The sequence below is a fragment of the Bidens hawaiensis genome, unplaced genomic scaffold (assembly GCF_021521415.1).
Source record: "Bidens hawaiensis isolate Kalapana, Puna unplaced genomic scaffold, B.hawaiensis_p1.1 tig00046738_1, whole genome shotgun sequence".
Lineage (NCBI taxonomy): Eukaryota > Viridiplantae > Streptophyta > Magnoliopsida > Asterales > Asteraceae > Bidens > Bidens hawaiensis.
In genome coordinates, this window is record NW_027498340.1 from 1 (window position 1) to 21,872 (window position 21,872).

A 21,872-nucleotide genomic window follows, 5' to 3' on the forward strand; every position below is an offset into this window, starting at 1 on the left:
TCATATTCCATTACATCACATAAAAAATATATCCATGATTCCAAAAAATATTATATTAAATAGGGTTTCTTTTCATTTAATTTTATTATCATTAATTAATTCCTTTGTTGGCAAAACCCCAACGGCTACATATGCTTTAATTACCAGGAAACCAACATTGTTGTTAACATCTCTACATCATTATTAGCCGTTTGGTTGGCATGTTCACCTTCAACCACTACCATACAAACACCACTTTCACAACCTCTTAAATAAAATAAAATAAAAATAAATAAAACTTTTGACTTTGTCCACTACCAAAAACCTTATAAATTAACACACCTACACATACGCGTTCATTTCATATTTTCATTCACACACACTTATTAACCTTTCATATCGCACGTAACTCACAAAATGGACTGCTTGGTTCTCCCGGTATCAATCTTTAGCCGCGCTTGCTCCGGTCAGCGATTAGGATATCAACCGCTAACCAACGACTTATTTACGGGTTCGGATGATCCAATCACCGTGGTGGTAGGGAAGGAAAAGAAGGAGTTTTTGGTGGATCCATTTGTGTTGGATGAAAACCCGTTTCGGGTTTTGATTGATTTGGCGAATAATAAGAACAAACATGCATCGTCGTCGTCGTCATCTTCAAAATTTATGGTTGATTTACAAAAGAAGAGAGTGTTGTATGTTGATGTGGATGCCATCTTGTTTGAACACATGCTATGGTTGATGCATAATGATTCGTCTTCTTTATTCAACCTCAATCTCAAGGAAATTATTGATTTCTATGCTCAAGATTACTAGCCTAATTAATCAATTAATTAATTATCTGGTTAATTATTTTTCTTGTAATAAATATAACATTATAGTTACCATACACACGAAGAATAGATTTGTTTAATTTATAACTTTTTTGTTGTTGTCAAAGTTACTTGTATTTTTCATGGGTAAATAAATACTCTCATATTATTTTTTTTCATACAACACATAAATTTAATTATGTTGTTCTATAATTTTGACGGCAATTATTATATTGTTCATAATATATTGATTGTGATATCATATATGTTTAATCTCTCTCTGCCTTGTTGTTTGTTTAATTACATATGTCGTTATGGAGTAATTAGAATATACTTTGACCAATTCTCCGTATGCCCAATACACTACACTTCGTAGTTCGTTCAAGCTACACGTTACTCAGAACGTCTAATTTTTTTTCTTGAACGGCCAACGAATTTTTCAAATGGGCTACTGGCTAAATTCATCGCGTCGGGATACACTTGTCTTTCGATTCAGAAAAAACCCTCACCTAAGACCAACGCCTGTAAACACTAGTTTAAGTGGTCATGTTAGTTGAGTTTATTGTCCATTATAGTTATTATTGCTATTTCATTTATCACTTATTTTTGAAGATGTTTTATAGTTATTATTTCATCTTTAGTTTCAGTTTAGGGATGGTTATTGGTGTTTTATCATTAGTTTGTTTATCGTTATAGATGAATCATGATTGATCAATATATGAAAAATGCTGAGTTTATAATTTAGTTTGTAGGTTTGTTCACATTAAAAAGATAATATGTAGATTATTTATCTAATGAAACAAATGGTTGAAGATGGATTGCGAATGTTGGTGGAGCTTCAATCGAGAATAAACTATAATTGAAAAAAAAAGTAAAATGAGATGGGTATTCTTAAATCGTGCTGGAGTTTAAATTTGTCGGATGCCGGTTAGATTGCTTTGTATTTGTGATATTGTGCAGGGGGTGGTCGGGCCAGTCTGTGGGAGATCTTTTTTGTTTCGTTCTTTCTGGGACTCATTTTTTATTTTGACCAATTCTGTTATTTTTCGTGTTTTATTATCTTGTAGTATTGTTACTTACTTTTGTGAGCCTCTTATAATGAGTAATGTTTTGTATTGGGTAATGTTTCGTCCGACCTGATTCCTAACTAGCATAGATTTTTTAATATAATTCTTACCCTTAAGAAAAAAGAGAGGATATATTTGGCAAAATTCTACCTTAGTTTTAGCCTATGAAACTTAGGAAAATGTCATTCGAGATTTATATATGGAATATTGGTTTTAAATAATCCAAACTATGTCTTATTGGTAAATATCAGTCTTAATTTTACACTTGCCTGTTGACAGTCTCAACTATTGGTGGATTTGTTTTTAACAGGCCGCGACTAGCGGATAACTAACTCCGTTAGTCTAATGCTTACGTGGCACGCCTAGTTGACAAAGACTTGATTACGTGGCAACCAATAATAATAATAATATCCCTAATTCCCAACCTTTTCTTTCCAACCACAACCAACCACAGTCTCCAACATTCTGACCACCACCATCTTCCTCCATTCAGCCATCCTCCACCACCCTACCAAATCCACCATCACTGCAACCTGCGATTAATGGCGAGTCGAGCATATCTGGAGTGTTGTACCAGGCTTCGACATTATAATTTTGTCGAGCAGATCCGAAGGAGTTTACTAGGTGATGGCGAGCCGAGAGATAGCAGGGTTGTAGCAGATCGGACTATGTTGTTTGTCAATTTCGTACTTTGTAGCTTAGCCGGAAATGATTTGTGTCTCCGGTGATGGTGGTGGCGGAGATCTGAATATGCATTCCGGCATTGTAAGGGTTTGATGTAATTAGGGCTTTTGTTAAGGAATTGAATTAGGCTTTTTGATCTTATAATTGATTCCGATTGATGCGAATGTGGTTGTGGTGCTAGGGTTTGGTGATTGCAGGAATCGAACACCCACCCAATTAGCAGCCGATGATGGTTGTGGTGGGCTGTGGTCGTGTGTTCCGGCGCAAGTTGCAGGGGTGGTCGTGTGTTCCGGCGATGGTTGCAGGGGCTGTGTTCCGGCGATGGTTGCAGGGGTGGTGGGTTGCAAAGAGTCCAACAAGGCAGCCTACTCAACATCAGATGCCACGTAGATCTTTTTGACAACTAGGCTTGCCACGTAAGCATGAGACTAACGGAGTTGGTCATCTGTTAGTCGCGGCCTGTTAAAAACAAATACACCAATAGTTGGGATTGTCAGTAGGCAAGTGTGAAATTAAGACTGATATTTACCAATAGGACATATTTAAGATTATTTAAAACCAATATTCCTATATATATGGCATATTTCCACCATAATTTTAGCTTGTGAAACTTAGGAAAATGTCATTCTCACGTTACATAAGAAGTCCACTATAATTGGATAGTGTTTAGGTGTCCAAATGCTTTTCATTTGGACTTTGTAATTTAATGATTAATAATTAATTTAGAAAAGTAGACATTTGTTTTGTGTATATAATTTGACGGTGATTAAATCAATGTTGTGTACGTAATATCATGATTTAAAATCATTAATCTTTAAACCAAAAATGGGTAAGTAAGATTTCATCTTGATCACCTTGTTTTAATATTATTTTGACTTGAACCCATTAAAGGTCAATTATTACAATGCAAAATAGGATGCCATCAAAGAGGGCTGTAACTACAATGGAAAGTTCGCAAAGTTAAAATTTACAACGCTAAATCAAATTTAAAGCTTGATGCACCTTTGTAACTGTTTAACACACTTTTATATGCATCTTACTAATATATTAAAGCAAAACCATGTATCCACATGGCATTCATCTAGGTTGTCCACATAGGATACTACATAATTAATTACCTTTTATATTTTATCCATCTCATTAATATTTAAATTAAATCCTAATTAACATTATTAAAATGTATAACAATTCATTAAATGCATAAAATCCTTTATCCATTAATTTTCATTTAATTAGCATTATAAAATTATATTAAGCTATTCATATAAATTTAGAAAGACTAATATTTAACCTTTTACAGTTCAATATAAAATTCTTCATTAATTTTATTTTATATACATTTAAATCAATAATAAAAGTTTGACTATATAAATCAATACAATGGCTAAAATCTTGAAAAAATACTTAATGGTGAAAATCAGGACAAATCTTTTATTTTTTTTATATACATGTAATTCAATTTTAATACTTTAAGTTATAATTTGATTTAAATGAATATAAAATAAAAATCATAAATAAAAATCATTATATGAAATAACTGAATTTATGTATTACATAAAATAATTTTTATTTTTATTATAATTTCCACCCGTGTGAAACACGGGATCTAACCTAGTATTCATTATAGCCATTACACCGTGACTTTGGGTACAAAGTTATTTGTATAGATTTGCTGATAAAAACATTTAGTTTTCTTATGTAAAAGTGTGTAAATCATGTTCGTTTGCCAAATATAATGTGAAAACACGAGCATATAAATTATAAAAGATTAATCGCAAGTTAATAATGTAACGTTGTTTACCAAGCTATATGCCTTCAATTCGAGTCGGTGGTATCAACTACAAACCTTATACTAAATCAGTTGTTTTTGTCTCCTAAGTAAAATATCATACCATATTAAAAAGATTGAATGTACTTTTCTGAGTCAATAAACCAAACTGTGAAGTCACTAAAACAGTCTCTTTGTATAGTTATTTAATATTTATAAACATTCTATAGTTTACTTGTATAGCTATAAACTTATAATGATATATACAATCTTTCATCCAAAAGGATATATATATAGATATGGGCCTAACCCAGAACTGAAAAACAGGCCCATAAAAGCCCAAAACCACTAACACCATAACTTTTATGCCTATAAATATTTTTATAGATTTCTTGAGTTATTTTCTTCAAGATTAAGCTTCTGAATTCGCTGGCGTAATCTTCGTCGGTGATCATGAATCTTCCATAGCCCATGTCCCAGAATCGTTCCAGAGTAGATCCCGTGTGTAATCATTGGCGCTAAAATGTTGTTCGTCTGGCACGAGGACAATATTGTCATTACAATAAAAATAAATATTGTATATTTATGTGTCTTACAATATGAACAATGCAACACCTTTTATGTTAAGCTCAGACACTACATTTCATGTATATGTAAGCATAAGATGATTATATAGTTTATATGTTATTAAAAAATTATAATCATGATTTCTTAAGTTTGTGTTACCTGAATCCATTCAAATCCAAGGTATAGAGCTAGAAGACCTTCAAGTAATGGTGAATATATTTTCTTCATTTGTCTCCTTTCATACCAAGCTGTAGAATGTGTAAATATACAAGTTAGGAATATAACTAAAGGGGTAGAATAGTAAAATGGCAACTCTACTTATTCAAAAGCTAGCAGACTCGTACTTGAACCAGCTAAAAAAAGACAAACAGGCTATAAATAGGCCCAAGTTAAAAATGCATAACTTGGGCTACGTCTTATTGGCCCGGCCCATAAGTAATGGACAAAAACGTTTCGTCACAACATGAATGGTAGAATGAGAAAATGTCGAAACGTGATACCTGCGAAAAGCTTCTTCATTTCTTGACGGCCAGAACGTGAACTCAAAACGGGTGCTACAACATAAGTAGGATCTGAAACCAAAACAAGAAAAACATATTGATGAAAATAAATAAATGGGATCTTATAACACACAAAACGCAACTAACCTTTTGGAGACGCGGCCACATAATAAAGTGAGCCCGTTAGTGCAGCTGTAATAACCGCTGCAAATGCTTGAGCAAACGGCACAAATGGAGGTAGCACCCCGGTCTACAAGTCAAAGATTATCGGGTCAGTTATTGGCTGTAAAATTTTAACAGGAAAAGTTGGAGTGATCATACCAGTGCTGCCATTCCGGATGCATTCGAGACTAAATCGCTTCCCCTCAAAAACACGTCTGCTAATGCACCCTACATATATGCAAATTATGATTAAAAAAAAAAAAAAAAACTAGTGTTAAGTTTCCTATTATTCCAGGACTCACTGAGTCAACTCACCTGAACCGCAGCTCGGTAAAACAGCTCCTCACCAACTGAGCTTGCTGCAACCATCATTATAAACTGCCATGGAGACATTCCATAGAAAAAGCTTCTTAACTCTTCATCTTCTACATCACGTATTGCACGAGCATGAGGCGACACTTTCACAACTTCATCCTGCAAATACCAACCGCTTAGTCATCTATAACAAACATAAAAAATAGTCGAAAAATAATATTACATTAACAGATTCACCATACGTCTAGTATAAATAGAAGGGCCATAATCGGTGGAGCAGCATATCCGAGTCCTTGCACAATGGCATCTAAAGACGGTGAGTATCCACCCGTACTATCAATTCCTGTTGTCGAGCATATAAAGTTTCCTACCAAACCCATTGCCCCATAGATGCCTGTTTCATGTTTCATAGATATAATATACTAATGTTAATAAAAGTTGCATAGTTAATAATATAATTTGTGAAATTAATCCTATATGAATTCATGGGCATTAATCATTTAAAAGTTTCAAGTCAAAGGTTGTCCAAGTTTATAATCTTTACTAGAAAACAAGTGGAATCTTAAAAGGTGGCTAATTTTGGGAATTGGTATCTGATTAACAATACTTCTATGCCTAACAATGAACCTATACTCAACGTTTCGGTTTTTATAAACGGTTCGATTAATTCGGCTATTGGAAAAGATAGTTAGGTTAACTAACTACTTTGGATTTGAGCATATTTAATCCAAATTAAGTTAACAAATCCAATCATATCTTGGGTCAACAAACTATTAGCAATTCTTTTACCTGATAAAGAATAGCACGCGACAACTAATATATTTATTTAAAAAATATTATAACAAAACCTTCTGACATATAATGTATGGTTGGGATTCAGTGTAAATGAAATTAACCTACTAAAACTATAAATAACTAGAAATTTCGATATATTTCATTAAAAAAATGGTGTTTACATCGATACAGATACAGTAGGTAACAAGCTGCGTCGCTAATAAAAATATTATTATCACTAGATTGAAATTAAAAGCGAAAACTAACCAATTCCGTAGCTGAGTCTAACAACAGCACCAATTTTATCCCAAACTGGGAACTCAGCATCTTGAAAGGTCTGATTAAATGTAGTAACCTCCATGGTAGAACCCGAAAACCCGGTCTTCGGTTCTCCGGTATCGATCCCATCACTAGTGTTTCTCTCAACCGTAGCTCTCACTCTCACACTCACTGCACTTCGTCTTCTAATAACATTTTTCCTTTTACTAAAAAATAATATTTCCGGTAATCCAACAATAAGTTTGTTACAGCAGTAATTAGTTGTTGGAGATTTGTTGGCTGTTGGAACTCGAGAAAACATGTTCATAAAACACAACAGTGTGATCTATGTTGTGTTGTTGGGGTTTGTGAATGAAGTACTGGGTATTTTTGATCCACAGAATCTGATGAATGAAGAAGACATGACGGTTATGAATTGAGTTTGTGGGTCCCACGGGTTTGAATTTATATCGTGAAGAATCGAAAGGACCAATGGCAAGTTAAGGTTGGAGATAATGCTGGTGTTGTGTCATAAATGACCATGGAACAAAATCTTAGGATTTTTTAGGTCTAGGTGTACACTTGTACGTAAGGAAAAGGAAGATTAAAGCCTACAAAAAGGAGTGGTATCCGGTAAGGGAGAGATCGGTGTTTTACTGTTTTATGTGATCGGCGGCGGATCTTGAACATTTAGTATGGATAGACGTAAAAATAAAAACCCAAATTTTTTTCCCTATACTATATTTTGGGTTGGAAAATCGGTTCATGTCAGTTCAGACAATAATTTCAAGTCTTTACCTACCAAATTGGAAGAAATACAAAATGATAAAATGCGAATTGCCGAACCTGGTCTCTACTTGCTTATGTTGATTAAATGATTGTTTCGATTAATCGATTTTACTCCCACACAAGTCAGTTCCAAACCTCAGGTCTCAGTAGACAGCGACAGTGCCCAATCAATCGTTTCACACCCAAACGATTTCACCAATTCACCTGCTTGCTTCTCAACTTCTGTTCTGACTTTTGTGCCGAAACTCACAAGTCAATAAGCCACAAATTGGCAAGAGCACAATGGAAACTCCCTTTGTTGTTGTGTTCAAACATCGACTAGATGGTATTTATTTGGTCTTGGGCTTGGTCCTAGCTTTTTTTTATCTTTACGTTTATTTCGTAAACTATTCTCGTTCTTAAGCTTTAAAATAACTTTATTTTTTTAAAAAATTCAAGGCTGGCCCAAATGCAAACAATATGGCTAGGCCGGACTCAATACATTTTTTTGGCTTTTCCAAAAAAAATAGATTACCGAGCGAAAAACATGGTGGGACTGCGGCCCACTCTGGCCCAAAGAAAGATCCGTCAATGCATGTGACTCATGTTTCATTTATGTCCTCATCATTTAGTTTCAAGGTCGCCAAATGATGATGAGAGACTAGGCGAGTATGTGTGACGTTCACTTGTTGGATCCTTGATCTGAACGCGTTTTATCTCACCGCACTGCCGTGCCTTCGAGCGAGTGTTCACGTGTGTTGGCCTTAGGTCGAATCAAAAGCCGAGTATATCTCAATGTAGTGAATTTAGTTAGTAGCTCATTAGCATGATTTGTTGGTGTTAAAAAAAAGTAGATTAAAATATAACTTTATATTATGATATAGAACATTATTTCACTTACATTCTTTATAATTTTTTTTTTAAGAATTTGGGAGACCTCGAAGCAAATTTCAAAATTGGGGCTCTTTTAAGGTTATCCTACCTAAGCCTAACAAAAAGGGACGGTTGCGAGGAATTTTATAATTTTTTGGATAAAAATTGATTAAAATAAAACATGTAATTAATTTGTACTTAGCAACTTGACAAACTATAAGTCTATAACACATAAATTAACAATTTAGCCACCACGCCCACGGGTAGGGGGTTGCTACAGCATGTTGTCCATAATTGGAATAATCGGGTAAAACTATTGTGTTTGGGTTTGGATCCTGTAAATATAGTCAAGTCCTAATGCTATTGCGTTGGTCATGCTAAGACTATGCCCAATGTCCTCCTTAAAAAGTGAAAAACGCCCTGCCACTTAGGTTGGGGTGGTTTCACTAAACACTTTCACTATAGTGTGTAATGGTTTTACTAGCCAAATAATGTTTAAATTAAATAAATAAATAAGGGTATGATGAGCGCCGAAGATGATTAGTGCATGCCATTAAATAGGAAAGAGGTTTGTGAGGGCCACACCGGCACACCCCTATCAAAATGTTGATGCAGTTCTAGAGGATGGACAACACCCACAAAAATGAGGAACCAAGGTGGCGTGTGGGAGCTTGAATAAGATAAGGTGACTATAGACGTTAGTGACTTAGTTCATTACACATAGTCTAACATTTACATGTTTTCGTGTGGAATGAAATTTTACTTATAAGAATAAAGAAACTTTAAGTGAAATATAAAATCAACAAAGTATGCATAAACTTCTTAAAGCAAAATTTAAATGCAAATAAATTGATAGCTTAAGAAATACCATTTGTGGAATTTCCAAGCCAATTTAGAAGGACTTTTGTTGGTAAAGATATTTCAGAAGTCGTTCATCATTAAATGGCATATAACACCATCTTTAGTGGGCATTTCCCACACTCAAAACCCCTTCAAAACGTTCAATATTTATGTTACATCCTTTAATCCTCCAACCAATCAGGTTTTTTCTCACAAACTCCAACCGATCAATATTTATGTTATTTATATTTAATATAATTTATAATAGAGTAATGATTGTAATGACTTTTACCACTACACCACTTTTTGTAAAACGCCGCATTGTTGACCGGAATGCCACGTGTCGTAAAACACCCTATGTGAAATGTTTTGACTACAGATGGTTTAACTGTTCAGATTATAAATCTCATTCCTAACATAGCCGCCGCCTGCCCACCAACTCCTGCCAGACCACGTGCCTAGCCTGCAGTTGGTAGAAGACGAAGAGTGCACGGCACGCCTGCTCTGTGTCAGCCGCTACCTATCCACCACTCACAGGTAGGGCACGTGCATAGGTTACAGTTGGTAGCGTGTTGGGCCGGCTAAACCCCTTGGAAACCCACCTTCGGCTATAAAAGACAGCAAATGGTATTATCATTTCATCATCTACTATCTCGTATAACTTACTTGATAACTGCTCTAATAGTATTCACATACTTTTATATTCAAAGAGCAATATAGACTGATTCTCACGCCGGAGGGTGGTCACAAGGAGGAACCCCCCCCCTTCTCAGTGACGAGCTTACGGTGTCTGTTTTGCAGGTTCCCTGAAGTACAACTTACTCTGCTGGACCTAACCTTCGTGGGAAACATTACTTAGCCCCCAGATTACCTATAATCTGCCCGGGGTCACTTAGTGTTTCTTCATTGGCGCCATCCGTGGGACTGAACGGCTAGAACTACATCTTTCTACAGTTTTTCAAAAACTTCCAAGATGACTAGAGAAATTCCGGTAACCACAACCCCAGCCACTGGGGTAAACACCGGCAACACAATGTTTACAAACACTACCCCAGCCACCCAAGCTGGGGCAAGTGAAGTACATTTTACGAACACTACCCCAGTCACTCATGTAGGGGCAAGTGGAGTAAATATTCCACTGGGATTCACTGATACCCAGCTGGAAAAACGAACTCGAGCCCCTCGCCAAACACTTGATCAAGTGAAGGCATGGGCCGAGGCACGTCAACGAGAATTTCAGGCTGAGTTGGACGAACGCTTGCGTTCAGTCCAACAAGCTGAGGAATTCGGTAGTACTCGCCAGCACCTCAACATGAGTAGTGAGTACGAGCACTCGGACGACGAGAGGGAAGACTCCGACACCGACGCGAACCCTCGCCATAAGGCGAAAGGGAAGCGTAAGGAAACGGATCCCCAGCCAAAAAGGAATTTCGGGGAAGCATTCCAACCAGTCACGGAAAAAAGCTCGCGTGACTTCTCCAAGGCCTTTAGACCTACTGCTACAAACGCAGGAAGGTCAAAATTTGCAAGGGACATTGCAGAAGCAATCGCCCCGAGGAGTGCCAAACAAATGTCCAACATTGGCACATACGATGGTCTATCCGACCCAGATGACCATCTGAACAGGTTCATTGCGGGGGCAACCGTCAGTAACTGGACGGAACCCACGTGGTGCTACATGTTCCAGATGACTCTGGTAGGAGCAGCCAGAGCATGGTTCGACCGTTTACCGGTCCACCACATTTATGACTGGGCAGACTTCCAGAACAAGTTCAGTCAACAGTTTAGTCAACAGAGGAAGCACACTGAGGAGCAGTGGACGATCCTCAACTGTGTGAGAGAAGAGGATGAATCCTTACTGGACTTCATCACCCGCTTCAACTCCAAGAAGCTGAGTCTGGGCAACATCAGCGAAGACCTCGTTCGCGCCGCTTTCATTCAGGGCGCTGAGTACCCAGAACTTATCCGCACTCTGACGGGTAAAGACGGCATGCCATCCACATGGGATGCCATAATGACGGCAGCCAAGCGCTTCGCCGAAACGGAGAAACAGCTAGGAAGAGATCTCCCCCAGAATACAAACCTCTACACACAGAGGACAAGGGAGAACAATGTGAGAACCGCCCGGCTAAACAAAAAGAGGCGGCAAGGTATTTGGCAGTCAAGGATAAACTTTGACACCCCCTCAAGCTCTCGCCCTCTGGTTGGCGGAAGGGACAACACGCACCCTTCGAACCGGAAAAACCGTTGGACGCCACTCACCAAGAGCGTCACGGAGATATTTGCCACGGAAAAACTGCCATGGCCAAAAGCCCCAGCGATCCGACAGAAACCCAATGCGGATCAGAGCAAGTCTTGTGACTTCCATGGGACAAAGGGCCATAGCACTGAGGAGTGCACATCCTTGAGGGACATCGTCGAGACATTCGTCAAGGATGGGAGGCTCGCACACCTCGTGGCATCTATCAAGAAGGGAGGAAGGAACGACAACAGGTACAGGGGTAACGGACGAAAGCCCGTCGACATCAGCATCAACATGGTCCATGGTAAGGTCAGAGGAAGAAAGAGACCGATGACCGAACCATGCGCATGGAAGGAAGCAGAAGTGCGCTTCCCGCGAGTGCCGGGAGGCCCAAACAAAGAAGGCCCCATTATCATTAAAAGCCAGCTGGGGCACTACATCACCTCCCGCACCCTCGTTGACAATGGCGCATCGTCGACAGTGATGTACAGGCAGTTCTTCGACAAGCTCGATGATGAAGACAAGGAACGCCTGGAGACGGTCTACGCTTCAATGGAAGGGTTTGACGGCAGCATGAACACTCCCTTGGGCATCCTATCTTTCCCCGTCACTCTCACCGATGGGAATTATTCACGCACGGAGGATGTGGATTTTGTTGTGATGAAAAAACCACATCATACGTATGACATCCTATTCGGGAGAGACGGGATGGCAAGATTCAACGCCGTGGTATCCTCAGTCCACGGCATGATGGGATGGCCAACAACTGAAGGCGTAGCGATGATCACGGGCATTCCCCAGGTATGCATCGCATCTGTCTCCTCTAAACCCAAACCGAAGATGGCCAAACAAACCATCACTGAACCTGAACAGTGGGCATTCAATGGGAAATATCCCGATCAGGCCGTTACCATTGGCCCGACAATTGTTGATCCAACACGCACCTTACTCAAGCGCTTACTGCAGCGAAACGCAGACATCTTCGCGTGGACACCAGCCGACATGACTGGTGTACCCCGGGGAAAGGCAGAGCATAAGCTCAAATGCGATCCGGCCGTTACGCCGATCGTACAAAAGCGCAGAGTAATGGGGCCCGAGCAAACCAACGCGTGCAGAACCCAAGTCAAGGAACTCCTTGATGCGGGCATCGTGCGCGTCAGCAAATATCAAACATGGGTTGCAAATCCCGTAATGGTACCGAAGAATAACAAACAATGGCGCATGTGCATAGATTTCAAAGATTTGAATAAAGCATGCCCCAAAGATTGTTATCCGTTGCCAGAAATTGATCTCAAGGTGGATTCGGTGGCACCATTTCGCCTTAAATGCTTCTTGGATGCGTATAAGGGGTACCATCAAATCCACATGGCTGTAGATGACCAGGACAAAACCGCCTTTCGGACGCCCGATGGCACATTTTGTTATAAAATGATGCCGTTCGGACTTAAGAACGCGGGGTCCACGTACCAACGACTAATGGACAAAGAGTTTCACGCCCAAATTGGGAGAAACTTGGAAGTCTATATGGATGATTTGGTCATCAAAAGCCCCGAGCCAGAGGTGATGTTGAAAGACATTGAGGAAACTTTCAACACGCTCAGAAAGATAAACATGAAGCTCAACCCGAGCAAGTGTTCATTTGGGGTGGAAGAAGGGAAGTTCTTAGGAGTCATTATTACTAAAGATGGCTTCAGAGCGAACCCTGAAAAGGTCGAAGCCATTGTCAAAATGGAATCACCTACCACCATAAAACAGGCTCAAACACTTAATGGACGACTAGTCGCGCTTAACCGCTTTTTGGCAAACCATGCGGATAGGTCGTTCCCTTTTGTGTCAACGCTAAGAAATTGTTTAAAGAAAACGCACTTCCGCTGGACACCAGAAGCGGAAGCAGCTTTTCAGGAGATTCGATCACGCCTGATCGAACTCCCAACACTCACGGCACCACAAGCGGGGGAGGAGTTAATCTTATACCTCTCCGCAACAGATAGAGCAACCGGGGCAGTCCTGCTTGTAGAACGAAAAGGCATCCAGATGCCAATCTATTATGTTAGCCGCGTGCTGGCAGACGCGGAAACCCGGTACTCTACCCTGGAAAAACTGGTCTTGGCACTTATACACGCTTCACGCAGGTTGAGACGATATTTCCAGGGTCACCCAATCACTATTCTCACCAACTTCAAACTCTCAAATGTTCTAGGCAAACCCGAGTTATCGGGACGTCTAGCCAAATGGGCAATTGAATTGGGAGAATATGCGATTCAATACAAGCCGAGACCAGCCATTAAAGGTCAGGTCCTGGCTGATTTTATTGCAGAAGTCCCCGCTTCACGGGAGAAAGAGTGCCAGGAGGAGGTTCAACCCTCCCCAGCACACGAAATCGATGAAGTCTGGCGACTCTACACTGATGGAGCAGCTAGTAACGAGGGTTCAGGCGCAGGGTTAAAATTAACAAATCCAGCAGGCCAGGAATATACTTATGCTATTCGGCTGGATTTTCCAAGTACGAATAACGAAGCTGAATATGAAGCATTCCTGGCCGGATTGAGGATTGCGCGAAAGATGGGTGTAAAAAATTTGGAAGCCCACGTAGATTCCATGCTAGTGGCAAACCAAATAAACGGGACGTACACGGCTGTGAACGACACAATGGCCCTGTACCTTGCCCAGGCCAAAGCCATCATGCGCGATTTTAATGATTGTAAAGTGATACACGTCAAGCGCAGCGAAAACAAATCTGCGGATGCGTTAAGCAAGCTTGCATCACTGGCCTTCACCCACTTGGGGAAGGACATCCGCGTGGAACTCCTCGAAACACCATCAGTCCCGCACAAGGAAATTTGTGTCATCCAAACCGGTACAGAAACATGGATGACCCCAATAATAAAATACCTTGAAGCAGGAACGTTACCAGAGTCGAAGTCACAGGCAAGAAAACTACGCTGTAAAGCACTGAATTATCAGCTGGTCAATGACACCCTTTACAGACGTAACTTTCTTGGCCCATTGTTAAGATGCGTGGACAACCAAGATGCTGACTACCTCCTAAGGGAGGTTCACGAAGGCATCTGTGGAGTACACGCAGGCCCCCGCGCTGTGGTAGCCAAGCTAAACAACGCGGGATACTTCTGGCCGGGGATGCATATGGACGCGTTGGCATACATCAGAAAATGCAGATCTTGCCAGCTTTACGCACCCAACACGCATCGCCCGAAAAATGAACTTGTTCCTGTCACTTCCTCGTGGCCATTTCAGAAGTGGGCCATTGACGTGACAGGCCCATTTCCAACAGCAGCTGGGAATGTTCAGTTCCTAGTGGTAGCCATTGACTACTTCACCAAATGGATAGAAGCGAAACCTTTAGCCCAAACAACCGCAAAGCATATCAAAAAATTTATTTGGGAATTTATTATTTGTCGTTTTGGACTTCCACAGAATTTGGTAAGCGACAATGGCACCAACTTTGCTGACAAGAAGCTACAGCATTGGCTGAAAGAACTTCAAATCACCCACACCTTTACCTCAGTGGCACACCCGCAAGGTAACGGTGAGGTGGAAAGAGCAAATAAGAGCATCGTCGAAGGCATAAAGAGAAGACTCTTGGAACATAGATCCGGTTGGGTGGACGAGCTTCCACACGTCCTTTGGGCAAACAGAACGCTGAAGAAGACCAGTACGGGAGAAACCCCGTTCAGTCTCACTTATGGCACTGAAGCCATGATCCCAGTCGAAATCGGTTTACCCTCACCAAGGGTCTTAATCCAACCAGAAGACAATGATGCGGAAAGACGGTTAGACCTTATGCTAACCGAAGAGCGCAGAGACTTAGCCGCCGTGCGTGAAGAAAACTACAAACGACAAATGCAAAAATACTACAACACGCGGGTAAAACTCTGCAACTTCAAGGAAGGAGACTACATACTGCGTAACAACGAGGCTTCGAACCAACAACGCCCAGGAAAGTTGGCCCCGATTTGGGAAGGGCCATACATTATCAAAGAAGTTCTGGGAAAGGGCGCGTACCGGCTCGAAAGGCTCGATGGCACTCCCATCCCTAGAACATGGAATGGAGCTCAATTACGCAAATGTTATATGTAGATCAATTCCAACTTGTAAAGAAAAGGCCTAGAGCCACTTCTAATGGAAATGATTCTCCTTTCATGATGTATTAATAGCTTGTAACCTATGAACTTCCCTTACGGGAAGAAGTAGTTGCGTGTGGAAGGCGGCAATACCCGCATAAACACAACGCCAAAATGTTAAAAAGTTCTAAGAAAAACCTACACGCAGGTCAGATGTAGGTAAAGTTTAGCCATCCTTGTAAGTGCAAGTGACGGTCTTACCCGCACAATCACGAACAAGGAAGCCAAACTTAACTTACCGTCTACCACGTTAAAAGGTTAACTTATGAACACTTAAAAGGATAAGAAAAACCTACACGCAGGTCAGATATAGGTCTAAAGTTAAAGCCATCCTACTAAGTGCAAGTGACGGTTACACCCGCACAATCACGAAAGAGGAAGCGAAAACTTTAGTCCATTATCAACCACGTTCAAAGGTTTAACTTAATGCCTTAGAAATTTCGAAAAGGAAAACCTACACGCAGGTCAGATAGAGGGTAAAGATTAGCCATCCTACCAAGTGCAAGTGACGGTTTTACCCGCACAATCACGAAGGAGGAGGCGAAACTTTAACCCATCATCAACCACGTTCAAAGGTTCTTATTCTAAACACTTGGGAAATTGCTAATTTAAACTAAGTATGCAAGTCATAAGTTTATAAAGCAAAGAACCCAAGGAAATAACAATCTTATACGCAAAGAGATTAATATTTCACAATCAATTACAAGAATGGCTGGGTAACTACCCGCCTAAAAGAAATCTATACAAGGCTGTCTATCCTAGCAGGGGGAAGGGATCTTCAAGATCAGGCTTCAGGGCCACCTCCGCTTGGACCAGCACCGTCAGAGCGCGGCTGCCCAAGGAAAGCCTTAAGGATGCTTAGCCCATCATCAGCAGCAGCAGCTTCATTCACCTTCTCCACCACTGGATGCGGGAAGGCAGCGTACTGATTCACAGCTTGGTCATAAGCAGCTTCAGTATTAACATTGAATAAAGGGAAGTTGGAGGGCGGAAAGCCTCTCTCAGCAAACCCTAGACCAAGCAGGAAGCCAGTCTTCTGCCCATCCTCATGAGAAGCGTTGAGGGCTGCGCTCATTGCATCGTCGTAAGAGGTCTCTGAAAGGACCCGACGCACAACCTACAAAAGAATATTACAAGTTAGAACATTTTCTAATTACGAGCGGAAAGCGTAAAGAAAAAGATAAAGATACCTCAGGCAACGCTTCTCGAAGCAGCCATTGGAGAGTAGCTTGACTTTCTTTGTAAGCACGTTCGGCTCCGCTTTTATCAAGGTTGGCAAGTTGAACTTCCTTGGCGGCAGCTTCTTCGACGCTTTTGAGTTTCCTTTCAGTACGGTCAAGCATCCCCCTCTGGTCAAGGATCTCCTGCAGCTTCTTGGCATCTTCCATTGCCAAGGCGTCATGAGCATGCTGAAGAGCCTTTAATTTGCATTTAAGCTGCTCATTCTCTTCGCGAAGTGGCTCAGCAACAGCTTCAGCCTTGGCAGCCCTCTCAGTTGAGTTTCGCGCAGTCTCCTTGGCCAGCCGAAGCTGTTCATTCACAGCTTGGGCAGCCTTGGAGCGGGCCTCGAGTCGCGCCTGGACTTCAACCTCGAGGGCCTTGAATGCCTTCTCCTTCTCGGCTGCGGCAGCGGCCAACTGCCGGTTCTCCTCCCGAAGAGCCCGCGCTTCAGATACATCTTTGGCGCGAGCTGCTTTTAACTTGTCGTTTTCACGACAAAGCAGCTCGACGCGGGGCTGCGTTCGGGCCTGGAGAACCCGAAGCTCATTGGTTAGCCTACCCTCTTGGTAGCTAGCCATGGCTTCCCCCAACGCACCATGAGGAGCAGCGTGGCGAGCCCAGTCCACGCACTCCACAGGGGTGCGAAGGGTTGTTCCTCGGCGTATGTTCCATCTTGGAACATACACTTCATTGGAATCCGACACTGCAAAAGAAACAAAGGCAGTTAGGAAAAGATGACAAAAATATACAAAGAAAAAAGAACCCTACGTACCTGTAGGGTCAATAACAGGCCGATAGCCGCCAAACCCATCACCTGAACCTAAAGGAAATCCATCCAACAGGTCAGGCAGACGGGAAGGTGGCGTAGATCGGCGGGAAGCCCGGCGCGTACCTGATGGTCCGGCCGTCGGTGCCGGTGGCGCAGGTATAGTGGCAGCCGCCGTGGTAGCCATTGTTGGCGCCGTCTCCTCAGCAACAGTAACCGCCGGCTCCGTGAAAGATGCTGTAAAAATTGCACTCACGGCCGGCGGAGACACCTTCTCAGCTGGAACAGCCTCAGGAAGGCTGGAACCAGCGGAAGCAAGCGTAGACGCCTGGGTCGACGCCTCGGGAAGGCTGACCGAGCCTACCGTCATTGGCGGGGGAATACTTACTCCAACTCCACCCTGGAATGCGTCAACATCCACACCTGCACAAGCAATAGTGTTAGAAAAATTTATTTGAAACAAATATAGACAGGAATTATGGGGGTACTTACGGGGTTTCTTGAGCTTGAACGCACGGACGAGCGGGGGCGAACCCGATGGAGCCGGCCTCTTGACACCGGTAACCGTCGTCGTCGCTGCCTCCCCGGAGGTAACACCTGCAGCCTCCGGAGCGGTGGTCTCCTCACCACCGGGCTTCCCCGCCACCTCTGCGTTATCTGACTCCGAGTCAGATAGGACTACCGGGTCGGCCGTAGAGGCCACTTTCTCCTTGCCTCTCCCGACGGCAGCCTTTTTCTTCCGCACCAGTGGAGGACCTTCTGCGGATTCCTCAGAAGAAGAAATGTCATGAACTCCAGCAGCAGGCACAGCATTGAGAGGTTCAGGGTAGAAGATAGGCTTACCTGGCCGTCGGTGGCTCAGGATCTCTTGGCCTGGCGGGTAAACCTCCACGAACCGACCCGCAGTCTGCTCTAAGATGGGCAACTCGTTCTCGTCCAGAGCACGAGTACCCATCCGCGCAGGACCATCTTCCTCCCGCGGATTCAGGAGCGACTGAAGATCGTTACCCTCTGAAATCAACAAGAAAGTTAGAAAAAATCGTAGTCAGCAAAAAAGAAACAAGACATACCATAAGGGGTAGAGTTCGAACCATATTCAAGGACGATCGGAACCTTATCCGCATTCGCCGCCTTCCACACCCGGCTCATCCCCAGCATCACCATCGCCGACTCCGGAAAACGGAAAACCGGGGACTGGACCCGGGATATCTTCGCGAACCATTCCGCCTCCTCGTAGTTGATGGCGGGAAGGTTCGGAAGCGGCTGGCCATTCTTGAACTTCATGGCAATAGGGATGGCTCGAGCGGATATAAAGAAGAACTCTCTTCTCCATGAGCGAAGACTCCGCTCGGTGGTACAAATCTTTAAACCCTTGATACGGGTTGTAAGAGTGTACCACCCTTGGATGCACCTCCAAGTATAGAAGGTCATCAGGCGGTCAACAAGGGGCTCAAGGCCCAGTATCCGGCACACCCACTCAAAGTGCCGGACCTTGGCAATGGCCATGGGGTGCACCTCTGTCAGGTGCACACCGTGCCTCTCTAGGACACGGTACACAAACTTTGTCAACGGAAACCTAAGGTTCCCGTAGACAAAGAATGCAGCATAAACCCCGATTTTGCCACTAGGGGCATCGTACACAGTATGGTGGGGCTCAGGAAACTCAGGCTCGAGAGACTCGAGCATGAACTTCCTGACGATATACTGGTACAGCTCGACAGGAAGATAACACTGGCATTCGCCAGCAGTCTTCTGATCATCAGCATCGTGAGAAGACATGGTGGAAGAAAGAAGAGATTTCAGAGCAATGCTTTACTGAAAAAGAGAAATTCGCCGGAAATTACTGGAGAAGAAGAGATGAAAGTGGAAAGTGTGAATTGCAAATAACCTTCTCCCCCTTTATATAGCAATCGCAATTAATGCGATGAATTTAATACGGAAGAGAGAGAAATCAAAGGTGCAATGAAACTATGACGCGTGGCAAAAGCAAACTGGCAACAGCTGTCAAAAAGGACGTGTGCCAGAGATTTCGCGGCTACGCGCCCGAAATCCCGTGCCCACGCGCCTGAAAAAGCAACTGGAATGACCACATAATGTCATGTCGCCATAACTTCTGGCACGTCCTGACACAGTCAGAAGAAACCGTCGCACGACGTTTGAGGTATTGGGTTGTTATCCATCCAACTCTTCAAATTTCAAAATTTAAAAAATTTGAAGACCAAGGTTCAAAAAAGTAAGCGGGAAAATATCCCTTACCTTGGCAAACAAGTAACCATAAGCCGGGTGTGGGTACAGTGTAAAGGCAAAACCCTTCACATACCTAACACCCGCAGGGAATTGAAGCCAAAATATTTGGCAACCAAGTAACCATAAGACGGGTGCGGGTACAGTATAAAGGCAAAACCCTTCACATACCTAGCACCCGCAGGGAATGGACGCCAGGAATACCTTGGAAGTAAAGTAACCGTAAGACGGACGCAGGTACAGTGTAAAGGCAAAACCCTTCACATACCTAGCACCCGCTGAGAATTGAAACCAGGAAGGATCTTCTGGGCAATGCTTGTGAAAACGGAAGTAATATCCCCGCATTGCGGGAACATCGAGTACTACGTTGTTTGAGGCTCCAAGATGGAATTGGTGGTTTAAACATAATTGATCACTATGTTCAAAAACTACCAGAACCACAGGGAGAATCCGCACAACTAAGACTCAATGCTCCTGACTTACGAGGAGGTTACAGACCTACCCGCATCATACCCAAAGACCAAGCAGGAAACTCGGGAATTTCTGCAAGTGACAAGGACTTCCGCGGGAAGAACCCCCATGGAAAACCTTACAAAAACCCCTTTTCAAAACCCTTTGCTTAAGTCCAAAAGTTCACCTCACTTTATTAGACATTCGTGAGAAGAACATTGGACTGGGGGGACTTGAAGAGGTAGGTCCCAGCAGGGCTCAGTTGGTCCCGCATGACTCACCTTGAACAGGGATGCCTGCGCAAAGACCATCTACTCCCGCAGGACCCACCATGCTCAGAGAAGCCTATGCGCAGTATGCAAGCTGCATACGCAGGGAAAAGCCTCCCAATGGTAAAGTAACCCGCTTGTTCCCGCAGTTGCGGATACAAGCCATCAGGGAAGGCTACCCGCACAGCATAGCTACACGCATAAGGCTTAACACTTACAAATTCAGTGTCACCTGAAAGAATGAGCAAAGGCGGGAGGGGGAAAACTCCCGCCAAAATGGGCCAGTCCGTATGATGGAGGATCTTTTGCGTGATACCTGACGAGGTAAAGACAAAAGATCTGACCAAGAATGCGACAGCTCACTGACAGCAGCGTGGCAGACAGCACGCCACAGCACTGTGACCAATAGCCGCCGCCTGCCCACCAACTCCTGCCAGACCACGTGCCTAGCCTGCAGTTGGTAGAAGACGAAGAGTGCACGGCACGCCTGCTCTGTGTCAGCCGCTACCTATCCACCACTCACAGGTAGGGCACGTGCATAGGTTACAGTTGGTAGCGTGTTGGGCCGGCTAAACCCCTTGGAAACCCACCTTCGGCTATAAAAGACAGCAAATGGTATTATCATTTCATCATCTACTATCTCGTATAACTTACTTGATAACTGCTCTAATAGTATTCACATACTTTTATATTCAAAGAGCAATATAGACGGATTCTCACGCCGGAGGGTGGTCACAAGGAGGAACCCCCCCCCCTTCTCAGTGACGAGCTTACGGTGTCTGTTTTGCAGGTTCCCTGAAGTACAACTTACTCTGCTGGACCTAACCTTCGTGGGAAACATTACTTAGCCCCCAGATTACCTATAATCTGCCCGGGGTCACTTAGTGTTTCTTCACTATGTGAAATGTTTTGACTACAGATGGTTTAACTGTTCAGATTATAAATCTCATTCCTAACATACTTTTTCTATGAGAAACCTATTTGGTTCGGTATAATTCATTACAATTAAAATCTTAATTCTAAGGCAATTGGAAATAAATAGTCTCACTTTTTGTGTATTGACCGATAATAATCTCATATTTAAAAATCACTGCCATGCATCGTTAAAGTGGCAAACAAGACAAGTTAAGAAGTGTTACTTTAAGAAACACAGAGGATTGTATAATGTATA

General features: G+C 42.6%; 2 protein-coding genes across 2 annotated transcripts; one reads left to right on the plus strand and one right to left on the minus strand.

Moving 5' to 3' along the window:
* The first annotated feature begins 396 nt into the window (after positions 1–396).
* Positions 397–795, plus strand: LOC143596583 (uncharacterized). The gene has a single exon (XM_077075322.1). The coding sequence runs from the start codon at positions 397–399 to the stop codon at positions 793–795; it is 399 nt and encodes a 132-aa protein (XP_076931437.1).
* A 3,790-nt stretch (positions 796–4,585) lies between these two features.
* LOC143596575 (uncharacterized) lies at positions 4,586–7,240 on the minus strand. The gene is made up of 8 exons (XM_077075316.1): positions 6,896–7,240; positions 6,097–6,248; positions 5,855–6,013; positions 5,699–5,767; positions 5,525–5,627; positions 5,378–5,449; positions 5,037–5,125; positions 4,586–4,844 (listed from the first exon to the last, which is right to left on the minus strand). Exons 1-8 carry the CDS (start codon positions 7,212–7,214, stop codon positions 4,692–4,694), a joined length of 1,116 nt encoding a protein of 371 aa, XP_076931431.1. The 5' UTR covers positions 7,215–7,240; the 3' UTR covers positions 4,586–4,691.
* Positions 7,241–21,872: the final 14,632 nt, after the last annotated feature.

Excerpts from the sequence above, each read along its gene's own strand:
- LOC143596583 (XM_077075322.1), top strand. The coding sequence starts at position 397 with ATGGACTGCTTGGTTCTCCCGGTATCAATCTTTAGCCGCGCTTGCTCC.
- LOC143596575 (XM_077075316.1), bottom strand. The coding sequence starts at position 7,214 with ATGAACATGTTTTCTCGAGTTCCAACAGCCAACAAATCTCCAACAACT. Across the intron at positions 6,014-6,096 it reads CCCTTCTATTTATACTAGAC|GATGAAGTTGTGAAAGTGTC; the intron begins GTATGGTGAATC and ends TGGTATTTGCAG. Across the intron at positions 5,768-5,854 it reads TTTACCGAGCTGCGGTTCAG|GGTGCATTAGCAGACGTGTT; the intron begins GTGAGTTGACTC and ends GCATATATGTAG.